Below are 13,242 nucleotides of genomic sequence, written 5' to 3'. Positions count from 1 at the left end.
TTGAAACAAGTCAGTTTGTGAAATTTATTCCCTCGTAGGTAGTCCACAATGAACCACAATGTAAGTGATTGCAAACCATGGCAACTCGGCCACCAAGTGGTAGGCCCATGGTGCATAAAAACCACCAGTGTTCTGCTCACTTAATAACTGCAGAGCTCCAAGCCTCCTCTGACATTAACACAAGCGTAAAGGTATTCTGTTGATGTAATCTGCATGTGATACCCTGATTTTGTCCATATAATGTAAATTCTACATGCCGTCAGTAAGAAAAGATTCTGGACTGCTTTGTCAGTTGAAAACATTTACTTATTTATTTGGAAACGCAGGACAATCAGAACGTGTGCATGTATTAGTAGATGTTAATATACACGTTTTATGTGTAAAATTGCCACAGTGTGTCTGTTTGGCTCTCAAGTGGCGCCATCATGATGATGCACTGGTATTGAAGATGAATCTTTTTAAGAGTCTTTTTGTTTTCCTTCAATAGGTTTTCAGAAAATTAAAACATCCTCGATGACCACCACATACGTGAGTAAAATGTGAATTTCACTCATTTAGTGGTTGCTGGAGGTCGCAAGGATTGTGCGGTGGCATGAGGTTGTTGACTGGTCTCTAGGCCAGTGTAACAGGCCTTTCAACAAAGTCATGGTGTCTTTGAGTCTGCCGACCAATCACAGGTTGTGCAGGCTGGTCTCAGTGACACTGCACAAAGTAATGGGTAATATTTGCACATTTGGTTAGAATTGAAATTCACCCACACTGTCTGTGTGTATGACAGTGGTGCAACTGAGAGGCATCTACACAGACATAGATATGTTGTGTCGGTTGTCTCTGATCATGTAAATATTTATAGATTCATATGACATTACTGCAACCAAGGTTACAAGGTTATCAGGATCCCTAATCTCACATTCTATAATTGACTTGTTTAAAAACAAGGTGTGACGAGGTTTAGGTTAAATGTGGCAAACACAATGGTAAGAATCCTATATTGTGACAGCCTTGCTTTCAAAGCTGACCATGCTGTATTTGCCAGCCTTTGTGTGAGCCGTCCACTGCAAATAGTTTGAATTCCACTGCTTTTTGAAGTCAAGCTTTCAGGTTAAGTTGAATGACCATTTTGTCTTTTGGGTCTACGGGTAAGCACAGACCTAAAGGTAGATGGGTTTAAGAGAATTAAGTTCAGTCATATTGTCACTATTTTCTTTTCCAGTAGTATCTGCTGACAGTAAAACAGACTCCATTGTGGTACTGTTTAGATAATAAATATGATAATTGACCTACCTTGCTTTCAAAGATGACTTGTGGATGTGTGGTTTGGCCCTCATAGAGTCTCAGTGGGCTTTTTTTGATGACACATGGAGGTTGTTCCTGGTTGTTTCAGGATTAGCTGGGATAAAAGGGCTACATGCCACAAATGCTGAACCTGGTGTGACACAAATAACTTGACCCGCTTCAAGGCTTCACTGACTTTTACTTTGTTAGATCGCTGTGTGGAAAGAACAGTCTGTAAGATTTTTTTCTTTTCAAAAACGTGACAAGGATGAGGTGATGGTCAAAATAGAAAATGTTGACATAACTCAAGTGAATACATTGTTTATTTCAGATGCATCTAATTAAAAACACACATTCTAAATTTGTACTCGGATTGTTTTTCCTTTTTAGGCCAACTTTTCCAATATACCCTGAAACAAAAGTTGGGGAATCTACATTTCTATTGAGAGGAAAGATGAAACTTTGTCTTTTTAAGTATTTGGGTAAAAGCTATGTTTTTTAAGAGTTAGATGGGCACAAAATAGTTACGGTTAAAGTGAGAAAAGTTGGTTTTTATGTTCCATGTAATCTCATGCAAACTCAGGTAAGTGTGAAAGCGTTTTTACATATGTCACTGTACACTTCGCACTTTACACATATTATGCAGCCTTGTGAAAAACTTAGTGCACCTTGTGATTCAGCAGCTTTAAGATCCACCTTTAGCAACAATAACATAAAGCAATCATTTTCTGGAAGATTGCCAGTCTTTCATGTCACTATGTCGGAATTTTGGCGCACTTATTTTTACAACTTAAATTCGTTGAGGTTTGCTTACTTTCATTTTCCCCAGTCCTTGTCAGGTCCTGGCACAGCATTTCGATGTGGTTCAGGTCTGGACTTTGGATGGACCACATTGATTCTTTCTGTTTTCTGTCATTCTGTTGCAGATTTGCTGCTGTGCATGGGATCACTGTCCTGTTGTGTAACCCGTTTTCTGCCAAGCTTTAGCTGGTGAACCGATGGCCTCACATTTAACTCTAGAATACTTTAGTATACAGAAGAGTTTGTGGTTGACTGCAAGTTCTGCCAAGCCCAAATCATCAACCTCCACCACCGTGCTTGACAGTTGGTATGAGGTGTTTGTTCTGATAGATTGTTTGTTTTTTGCCAAACATAGAGCTGTGCATTATGGCCAAAAATCTCCTCTTCAGTTTCATGTGTTCAAAGAATGTTTTCCACTTGTGGTCAACTTGGAGAAAAATGGCCTAAATTATTTGGTAACCTCCCTTCCCAGATTTAACGGCAGTAACAATTGCTTCTCTAAGATCATTGCTAACATCCTTTCTTGGCTGCCCCCCCCCCCCCCCCCCCCTCCAAATTTTGTTAATACACATCTGAATGCTCCAGACCTAAAACCTGCTACAACTTGTGCTTTAAAAAAGGTGCTCACAGTTTCTGATGATCAGCTAACCAAGTGCATTTGATTGTCAGCACCTGGCTACTACTTATCATCTAAATTCCTATGGAAGCAGTGAGGGTGTACTTAGTTTTTCACAGGACTGTAGCTTAGTTTTACTCCATAAAACACACATGCAACAACTGTGGTTTCACAAATAGTTTCTTCTTGTGCTTTGGTAAGTCTTCTGAGTTTCTTCATCAGGTAAACTGCCAAACACAGTAATGGTGTTGTTGTTTTTTTCTTTTCCCAAATGCAATATGTGGTTAAGCACCATAATACCAACATAATACTAACACTGCCTGCTATTGTGCAGTAGGTTGAAAATCAATCACAGTAAGCTTTGTTTCAACAGTTTTGTAGTCATCATGTGTGATGCAATTATTTAAGACATAAGTGACAGTTTGTTGTCAGAATTAAAGTTATTTTGTTTGATAATAACTTAATAATGTTATAGAAGACTCTGTTTTTACTACTTAAATTTAGACTTTTTTTCCCATCTGAACTTGTTATCTACAGGGGACAATGCCATCTTTGTTCCCTCCAGATTATGTGTTTTAAATATGTATCATTACTTTTTATTAGTAGGATATTTGATTTCATATGCTGGCAAAAATGAAATAAATTAGAAAATATGCATTTTTTTCGACTAGTGATCTAATTAATAAAACAGTATGCCCTACTATTTGTGGGAAAGTGGTTTAATACTGGGTGGGTGGTTGTCATTTTCAGGATTACTCAATTAGCCAAGTACTACCTTCACTGTATTTTTTTTTTTTTTTAAATACGTGGCAGTAACCAAGAGTTTTGAGAAGTTTATGGACAAATACATTGTAGCATTGAAGAGTATGAACACATTGGCTTATGCTCTACACAAGTAAGTGGTGGTGGCAGCCTGTCAAAATGCATTGTCCGGACATGCCTTCACAGCATCAGGATCATGACAAGAGAAAAATGGTGGGCTTGTCAGAGATGTTAATGAAAACAGGAGGGAAGCGATTGTAACACAACATTCCTTTCTATGGGCCACAACCATTAAAATAAAAAAAGGCAAAAAATTATAATTTAACGACTTTGTTATGCCAATGTAAATGTAGCTAGGTGCAGCAGAATTTGTTTAGATTACAACTTTGATTTTTGGGTTATGTAATACCAGTCACCTGTATGCAGTGTGACAGATGCACTACGTATACGGTCATGTATACGTAGTGCATCTGGTTTTGCATCTGGCTCATACGTATGTGCTGTATCTTGTTGGTGGTGGTATTTTGGGCTCACGTGACTTTTCCCATGTAATTACTGCAGAAGGAAACCTTGCAAAATTATTTCACTTATGCGCGCGCACTTGTCTACTCGTGCATCATTCCTGCATACAGATGCCGACATGCTACATTCATATTGTGCACAGGTCTGTGACAAGTTTTGTTCAACTTGCCAAGAGGCTTTTGGGGTCAAGTCTTTGGTATTTTCCTTTTGATCCTGTGCATTGTGTTGCTGTTAAACTGAGTCGTCCCGTCCCCCCCCCCCCCCCCCCCCCCCCCTTAATCTTAGCCTTCAATGATAACGTAAATATAAAAACATAATTCTCAGTCTTGAAATATGAGCCAATGTGTGATAACATGTTGAAGATTACTAGTGCTGGTTTGAAGAAAAAAGTCACCACAAGGTACAAATAATTAAGGATTTGTGGTACACCAAGATTTGCCTGACATATTTTTTTTATTTTTTTTCAAATAAAAACAAAACAGCAGATCACAAAATATGCAAGTTACTACTAACTTGCATATTGTCTGTTCTGTGTAACTGCTTTGATTCTTTCACTGTTCATACTGAGACTGCTGACTTTGACTGGCTCTAAGCTCTGGGTAGCTTTAGCGTTAACCATGTTGCCTAATTTAGCTTCTTTAAAATGTTCTGTGTAAGTATAAAACTGGGTCATTGCTGTTAGCTGTTAATAGTGGGTGGTAACAATAACATGGAGTGAGATTTTAGTACGGTGTTATAAACTGAAGCCACATACTGATTTTTATTTATACATGTTCGAACTTCATTGCTCAGGTATAAACCTGTATTCATTTATGCCTTAATAATACTGCTTATTTTCTAATTTCTCCATGTTGGCTCAGAAGCGAGACAAACACTCAAAAGAGTTGTCTCTCGATCTCTGTTGCTATGGAGTCCCTGGTAGCCTACATGTAGGTCGGTTGTAAACATTTCAGGGTTGCTGTAGATGGTTTGCTGAAGTTGCCCGTCGATTAAGCTTGTGCTCCTCATTGCATTTTGTGAAATCCCACAAAGTCTTTGCAGCCTGAAATTTTTCAGCAAGTAGGTTGCACTACTGCTCGGTTTCTGCATGACAGGATTCCACATGACAATACCACTAACCTGTTGAGCAGGATGCACTGCAGCAAAGGGTCTGGAGGACAGTAAACAAGACGGGGAGAGATGTAGGTGGAGTGGAGGAGGGGGACAGAAGTGAGTTAAATCAGTCACTCGGCTAAAAAACCAGTGCCACGCCCAAGGTGCCAGGGCTAGTAAGAGCAAGCAGGAGGAATGTGAGGGAAATGAATGGGATTGTAAGTCCTACCATTCACATGGTGAGTTCTTTCTTCTTCTTTTTCATCTTAAGTCTGCACTACTTGCCACATAAACATATCACAAGGCATGATGAGTATGATCTGTGCAGAATTCCTGATGTGAAACTCAGATTGTGAGTGTGTGTGTGGTTTGTTAGTTCAGCTGTGAGTCAGTTCAGTTTTTATACACACATATTTCAGTGCATTGTTAGCACGAGTGCTACTGATCAAAACTAACCACGTGTCAGTGTGAATTATTCTGGTTGTTATGATTATCACAGATAATGAGAGGTTTTCCTCTGTGGTCAGCGGACTGCACAACATCGCTGTAGTCTTAAGGTAAAATCAAAACATCACGTGGTGTGTGTGAGTCCGTACAGTTTATTGCCCAGTTAGCAAGGCTTTATTATTTTTTTTAAATCTTCAGAGTGAAAGGGACAGTGTTTTGTCACGTGTAAATAAAGAACTGCACTCTGTCTGTGCGTCAGGAAACAAACATGCAGCAAAATAAGAATTTTCATTCAGCCCTCTAAAAAAGTCCAAGGGACTGTGGAAACACTTTGAACAGGCCAGCCAGTGATTCGACACTACTGCTGTGAGAGAAGAGTACATATTTTCTGTCTGTGTGGTTGGCAATCTGTTTACTGGAAGGGCTGCTCACTGAGAGCACATGTTGCTGCATGTGCAGTCAGTGAGGCCCAAGAAGTTAAAAGTGTAAATGTACGGGCAGGGAAAGTGTTTTTGTGGCAGCGGTGGGATATGTTTGTGTGCATGCATGTGTGTCTCTGATTTTGTTTGGAGAACGGAGCCAAAAAAATAATAATTTTTTTTAACCCCAGGAAAACCACACTAGAATCCTCTGTGTATGTGTGGTTCACTGGGAGTTAGGAGTTTGTTGGCTCCACTTTTAAGCCTCTTTCTGGGAACCAGCATTCCCTGCTCTTCTAAACCGAGCTGTAAGAGGCTGGAGGGCTTTGGGAATGAAGAGGCATGGGCTGGTTTCAGTATGTCCCAGGTTTGTCTTTTGTACACAGCGAGTGGTAACAATGGGAGGGTTACGTATCTGATATACACACCAAACCCTGGGACTCAGCTGCAAGTAATTAAAGCTGGCAGTTGGCAGAGAAGAGAGTCAGGCGACTGTAATGGCCGCTCTAAGTTCATACCATAATATTTGGATGATGAATCAGGCTGCTAGTAAAAGTGTTGTCATGCTGTTGACCCAAGGCTTTCTCCCTTCTCCATGTCCTGTTGCCCCAGAAGGGGGCACAGAGAGGAGAGAAAAGGCTTTGTATGACCCTGTTTTTGGTCTGTAATGAGATCTGCTATTTATTTTGCATGCTACAGCATTTGATATGTCTTAAGTTGCTGGGTTTTCCCAAAAGTTTACTCTGAGTCTTGACTAACTACTTCAGATATATGATTCTACCGATCCGTCGTCTGAGAAAAAATATGCAGCTTTCAGTTTTGGATGCTGTATAGTAGGGGGCAATGGGTGTATGCATAAAGTGCATACAAACAAATCTGTGCTTAAACTGTGCGTACAAAAGTTTCACTCACAAATTTTCTGACCTGAATTTGTTTGTGTGCTGCAAACAAATGAACTGCCTCAGACTGTGAGCACAAATAATCAAAGTCCTGCTGTCTTGGAAATGTAAACAAATGTCTTTATAGTGAAAGTAATGATGGCTTAATTTACCTCCCACCTTTATGAAACATACTTTTAGAGAAATTTTTTAAAAGTTCCAGATATTTCACACGTAGTCTTGAGTGAAAATGGGCATCATTTCATCCTCGATGGACGTCATCATCACAACCTAATTTCTTGGCATTTTCTCACTTGTTTTTTTGCTTTCTTTTCATGACTGTAGTGATTCTCTCATCTTTAGTTGACACATCAGATGTCTTTCCAATTTCTTCTTTATCTTCTTGCCTGTATTGATTTTTATTATTATTCATATTTTGCAGCAACTTTAATGATGAACTTCAACGATGGAATCATTTTTTTCATGTTATAATACAATGTTGGAGTGCTGTTGCTTATATGTGAAAACATGGTGGATAAAGGCTCCTGTGTAAGAAATGTGCTAAATTACCTCAAATGAGGTCATTTAAACACTACAAGTTGCTAGTTGAAAAAGGGAGAGGTGTTAAAAGAGAGTGAACTTCCATGACCCCTGTGGTGACCTATCATCTCTGTTTACAGCCATTAGCCCGAGGCAACATTAGTGCCTTCTGTAGTATAACAGAACACACCTGAATCTCTGGCTGGACTGTTAGTAGCGCGTTGCACTATAGCTAATGCAGCCGCCAGGCTTTAACAAGCAAGAAGAATGTGGTAAATTAGATAATATCTTTGCATTGGCTGCAGCTATGCTATTTTTATCTGTCTGTTGTGACATCAGTAGTTTTACAGAAGATACGTGATAAATTAGTAAATCTTTTAAAAACCATGATGCTGCTTTTCTGATATGCAAAGATTCTTTACATACATTTCCATCTAATGTCAGTCACATTATATAGCTTTGAATTCCCCTTGAATTTTTAGTTTGTCAGCAAATTGGGTGAAAGGTGTGGCATGACTATTCATACTTGCAGCCTGCGACAGGCTTTGGCTTTAGTGAAAAGGTGAAGACGCGTTTGGCATCAGAACTGATGGTGAAATATGTTCCAGTGCATTGTTCCAATAGCCCTAGCTTTGCATCATGTGTATTTGTGTGTCACTGTGTTGGAGTCATTGCCAACAAGGTCATGGTGGTTCTTATAACTGTGTAAGAGTGGTGATATGACATTGCTGTGTAATTATATAATTTCAGAAGAACGTATGAGCCAAAACCAAAAAGGTTTAATCACTTTCAGGTTTCCCGTTTACAACTCGGTCATAGAGCTGACACATTTGATGGTGCTCAACAAAAGCTGTTGAGATCCTGTAAATCTGTCACCTTACTGTCGCTTTTATTGGTTCCCCCCTCCTTTCACAACAGAGTCAGTGTATGACCTTCTTCCCAGAGAGCTGCAGTTGCCTTCATCCACTCAGCAAAGCCCAAAAGTCATGAGTCAAAAGAGCGGCGGAGAGGCAGGGCCTCTCCCTTCAGCTTCTCTAGCATCAGGTAGGATCCTGCTTCTCTTATCCTTATTTCTCCTCTGCAAGCAGGACTGATCATGCCCCACCCTGAAAAAAGTACAACTCATGTTACAGTCTGTACCTTCAGGCAAACAAACACCTGCATGTGGCAAGAAAGCCAGTCAGGCAACCTCTGTGACTGCTCCTCTGTGATTCTCACATGAAGGAAAAAAAACAAAACAAACAGTAATAAAAGGCTGGTGAGGGAAGTTAATGGCAGCTGAACATAGCTAGCTGCCTGTACTCACGTTGCTATGTACTATATGTTGTGGTCTCTTGTAGCAACAGTTTAGAAATATGGTTTATGCACATGTTTTAAGACAATGATATTAGTGCGTAATGATAATTAAACTGCAAAGTAGAATGATTGTAGACCATAAGAATATGAGGCCCCGGCAAAGGCCTGTTATTCATTACCCCACAGACTAAATCTACTTACCCATTTTTTTTCTTAGCCTTTTTTTCCCCAGAGAATTAAGAAGCTTTGAATGGCTGTAATCACCTTGTTGACCATTCTGCAGTTCCAAGGTGGAGCTGTTATTTACAGAAGAAAATCTTCTTAATAGACCAACACAGAAGTCCAGTATAAATGAACAGCTAATGACTATTTCCCACACAAGTCAAAGTTGCCCATTTTTTTGAGGACTGTTAGCTTGTTGAGAGCTCCAGATTTGGATCCGGATCGGAGGGTGAGCCACAGATTGTTAAATGTGTGAAGATAAGCATATCTTTTACATGCCATTGTTGCAGTTGGGTTTATGGTTTCATGGTGGAAACTAACACATGAGAGTTTTGCAAAGATTCTAGAGATTAATTAAAAATCTCAGCATGTGCTTCTAAAAACAAAGAAACAACAAAAAGTGCTATGTCACTGATTTTATTTTATTTTTTCTAATTTATCTTTTGATGTTTTAACTTGGTGTTCTATGTTCACCTGATATTGCAGTTATTCAAATGTTTCAGCTGACCTGAGACTTTTAAGTGACTGATCCAGTAGTTATTCGAGGAGAGATGAACACTTAGGGGTAATAATGCAAGCGAGGTAGGCTCAGAAAGTCCAGGAGCTCCAGACTCCAAAATCAAGTCAGTCACTTTTGCATGCATGGGACTTTGACAGTACAGACTGCTATGATACAGACTTAGGTAGGTTCTATTCATTGCCTGACCCAGGCTTTCTACCCCCTTTTTTGTTTTTATAAATATTTTTCTTTCCTGCCTTCTTTTGATTTTTTTTTATACCAGTCACAGGTCACTGCTTCCACAAGCAATTCATGTAGACCAGGGGTGGGCAACTCTGGGCCTCAAGGCCTGGAGTTCCCCACTCCTGGTAGATATTTAGATATCATCCCATTTAGACATCATCCTGAATCAAATGATTGGTTCAGTACCAGAGCTCTGGAGAACTTCAAGCCATTTAACTCAGCTGTGTCGGATCAGGGACACATCTAAAACCTGCAGGACAAAGGCCCTTGAGGTCTGGAGTTCCCCACCACTGATGTAGACCAAATAATTCATTGATAGATTCGTACCTATTGATGTTTTGCAGTCACATGACTGCTAACCATTTGACATTAAATTGTTTACCATTTTGGACATGTGACAATATTAGGTCAAGTGAATAAGATCCCAGTCACACAGGCCTAGAGACCAGCTAAACATCCCGTGGTCTTTTCCCATCACTTGTGAAATTTTGGGGTTCCTTGACTAATTGGCATAAACCACCTTGCAATTGCTTTGGTTGGTGACAGATTGCCATGGTCGCCTAAAGTTTGCATGGAACAGACTAAAATGTTTTCACAGACACTCACTGGCTGTTCTACAAGCGGTAGTGAAACTCTGAAAAGTGCAAAACCAACCAGACATGGAGACCTTTTGCATTCAAAGTAAAACTTGTACCTTTTGAAATGTTTTGGCTCCAGTGCCAGGGTAAAGCTTTTTGCTTAGAAAGAACGTTTTCCATTGTCGTTACACTTTTTCAAGTTTTCCTACAGTTTGTCACTGCAAATCCAGCTCCCTGTTACATCTGTAGTAGACTTTATTCTGCCAGATAAAAGTAGGAAGACATCTGTGAAATTTGTTTGTTTGTTTGTTTTTTAACTTCTGATTATTGCCTTTACATTCCTAGGATCGACTGTACACGTGTCATAAGGTGATATGTTTAAAAGTTTTAAATGTCCCTCTGTAAAGCATTCTGGGGTCTGAACAGGGCTATGCAAATAAATTTCACTTGAGTAGTTAGCAAGCATCTGAAGACAAGTCGGCATCGTCCATGCAAGCTACAGGCAGCCACTGCTATCTGATAGTGAACAATGCAATCACAAAGAGGTTTTTGGTGAAGCAGCCTCTTTCTGACTGATTTCACCTCACCGGCCAGTCAAAGAATACAACCCCGACCCCCAGCACGACATGTAGTTGTCTCACGTCCAATATGGGGGACTACTATCAAGCAATTTGTGCATGATGTCCTGCAAGAAACAGCCATAGTTTTGATGTTTTCCTGGTTGTTTGGAGAAAAAATTTGTTGTTTGAAGTATTAATCATTTGCTCTCATTTGTTTGTTGCCAATTCTGTATTGTGGTTTCTGATCATGTGTTTTTGTCTCATGATACTTGCTCAAAATGACACTATCTTCATGCGTTTTATGCGCTCTTTTTTTCTTCCAACCGTTTTTTTTCTTGTAAACCAATGATTCATCCAAACGTCAACAATGCCAAGACCAGTGTAACTCTTTGTTTATAATCTGCCATTTTATGGCGTTATTTTTGTGCCACTATTCTGAGCGCACGTAAAAAAAAGTTTGCAGGTGCAAGTGTTGTATTTTGAGGAGAAATTTATTTTGAGCGAAGAAAAGGCATCTCCGAAAACGTTAGAGCACTTATGCAAATATGTGATGTCTTGATGAATCGAGCAGATATTTGAAGTTTACACAGCACCATTCTTGCATGAAAATATCTTAAAAGTGTATTTTGTGACCCAGAAAGAGTAATATTTCAAACGCCACTCTGTGTTCCTCCGCTACTGCCTCGTTTGAGTTTTGGACGACATGGATTCTGGGATATTGCATTTCGTCATTTCGAGCTGATTGGATACCAGAACAGCCAATCAGATTTTTTTGCATCCAAGTCTGTGATTGGCTGGTTTTGTGGCACAAATATAACGGTGTAGAGAAAGAGTTGAGCGCGCACGGGCAGAAATGTTGAGAGCGCGAGCAACACATTGCGAGCGAGCGCAAATGCAAAAACTGAGCGAGTGGGGCTGCTATTGTGTGTGTGTGTGTGTGTGTGTGTGTGTGTGTATGGATAATAGCAAACACTGAAATACATTTTTTGCACGCAGGAATGAATTTTGTTCACTCAAATTCAGCTTTTCTTCGCTCAAAATAAATTTCTCCTCAAAATACAACACTTGCAACTGCAAACTTTTTTTTACGTGCGCTCAATTTATTTTTATGTGCGCTCAGAATAGTGGCACAAAAATAACGCCATACCATTTAACTATCCTTTTTCCACACTCTTTATATAGTTCATTTTAAACTCTTTTGAATCCTTTTGAAATAACAGTGTGCACCAACCAGCCACAACATTAAAACCACTTGCCAAATACGATAGCTCTGCAAAACCTCTAAAGGTGTCCTCCAGGCACCAAGATGTCAGCAGCAGAGCCTTCGTTGTCGTGATCTGTAGATCACGCTATTTTTTCTTTCTTTCATATCCTTCGTCACTGAGATTGCGATGTGGGAAATTTTCAGGCCACACCTTGATCTGTTTATGCTTCTCAAACCATTCCAGAGCACATTTGCAGTGTCAATTCTCCTGGTGGAAGCTGAAATACAGTGAATGCGTTTGCATGGTCTGCTGGAGTGTCTACAAAGGTGACATGCATCAACGTAACAATACACAAGATTGTTAGGAGCTAGTATTCTCTGGAGTGTCACACTGCCTCTGGTGGCTTGCCGTTTTTCCATAGTGCGCCCTGCTGCTACCAGGTGAAAGAGGTGCACGCACCCAACCGTCAACAGGACTCACAATCCTGCTTATGTGCTTATGTGCACATTGTACCAGAGACATGGGAGAGGATGGCCACTGCATTAAATCACTCAGTTTCTTGTGCTTGCCCATTTCCTTCACTTCTAACACGTCTGCTCCAAGAACTTTCTGCCTAACGTGTCCCACTCCCCTCACATTTACCACTGTATTCCTTGTTATGTTGGTGGTTTCAATGTTATGGCTGATCAGTGTATATAAGCATGTTGAAGCAACATTATTTTTGCCAAACAAATTTCCCTGTTCTGTTGATTTCTTTTTTTCTCTTCTTTTTAATAAAATCTGAATACGTTTTTTTTACTGTTCAGCTTTTATTGCTTATTCGCTGTCTCATTTTTATATTCCAGGAAGTTCCCTATGAAGCAGGGAGTGTCTGCATTTTATATGCAGAAAATGGTCTGCAGTTCTCTGCTTCCTAGGTCAGAAGCTTGTTTATTTTGTCTCAGCGGCTACGCTCAGTCCCCAAAATGAACACTGATAGAAAGCAAGATATAAATAAATGAAAAGTTCCCATAATTGGCATGCCTCATATTGTACAATATTATCATTGTTGAGATTTTTATTTGAGCATGCACAAAATGCTAGCAATAATGAATTTCTGTTTGTTTTTGAAGTTGATTACAGTACATTGAAATAAAATCTAGTGGCCTGCTCAACCTTTGTCTTCGTTTTTAGTCTTCTTGACATAACACCTCCACTGTGCTACAAATACTCCACATTTATAACTTCATCAGAATCAGATGCACATTTATATGTAATATCTAGTAACAACACAGAGTTTCTTTTTTG

The 13,242-nt window shown here is 39.7% G+C and overlaps 1 protein-coding gene across 7 annotated transcripts in view; it reads left to right on the top strand.

Moving 5' to 3' along the window:
• The window catches only part of nfat5b (nuclear factor of activated T cells 5b), a 43,786-nt gene that overhangs the window by 13,242 nt on the left and 17,302 nt on the right, over positions 1 to 13,242 (top strand). For 3 of the 7 annotated variants that reach the window (XM_087839065.1, XM_087839054.1, XM_035915008.2), the window contains exon 2: positions 8,271 to 8,396. In XM_087839065.1, the coding sequence (XP_087695191.1) occupies positions 8,339 to 8,396 (58 nt within the window). In that variant the 5' untranslated portion in view covers positions 8,271 to 8,338. Of the gene's footprint in view, positions 1 to 487; positions 529 to 8,270; positions 8,397 to 11,226; positions 12,282 to 12,376; positions 12,873 to 13,242 lie in introns of those variants that run through there. The other 4 variants (XM_087839059.1, XM_087839075.1, XM_087839069.1 and 1 more) reach the window with 4 other exon arrangements.

The sequence above is a fragment of the Neolamprologus brichardi genome, chromosome 1 (genome assembly GCF_056152115.1).
Source record: "Neolamprologus brichardi isolate AB-2024 chromosome 1, ASM5615211v1, whole genome shotgun sequence".
In the NCBI taxonomy this organism is placed as follows: domain Eukaryota; kingdom Metazoa; phylum Chordata; class Actinopteri; order Cichliformes; family Cichlidae; genus Neolamprologus; species Neolamprologus brichardi.
This window is presented reverse-complemented; position numbering and strand designations above follow the sequence as displayed.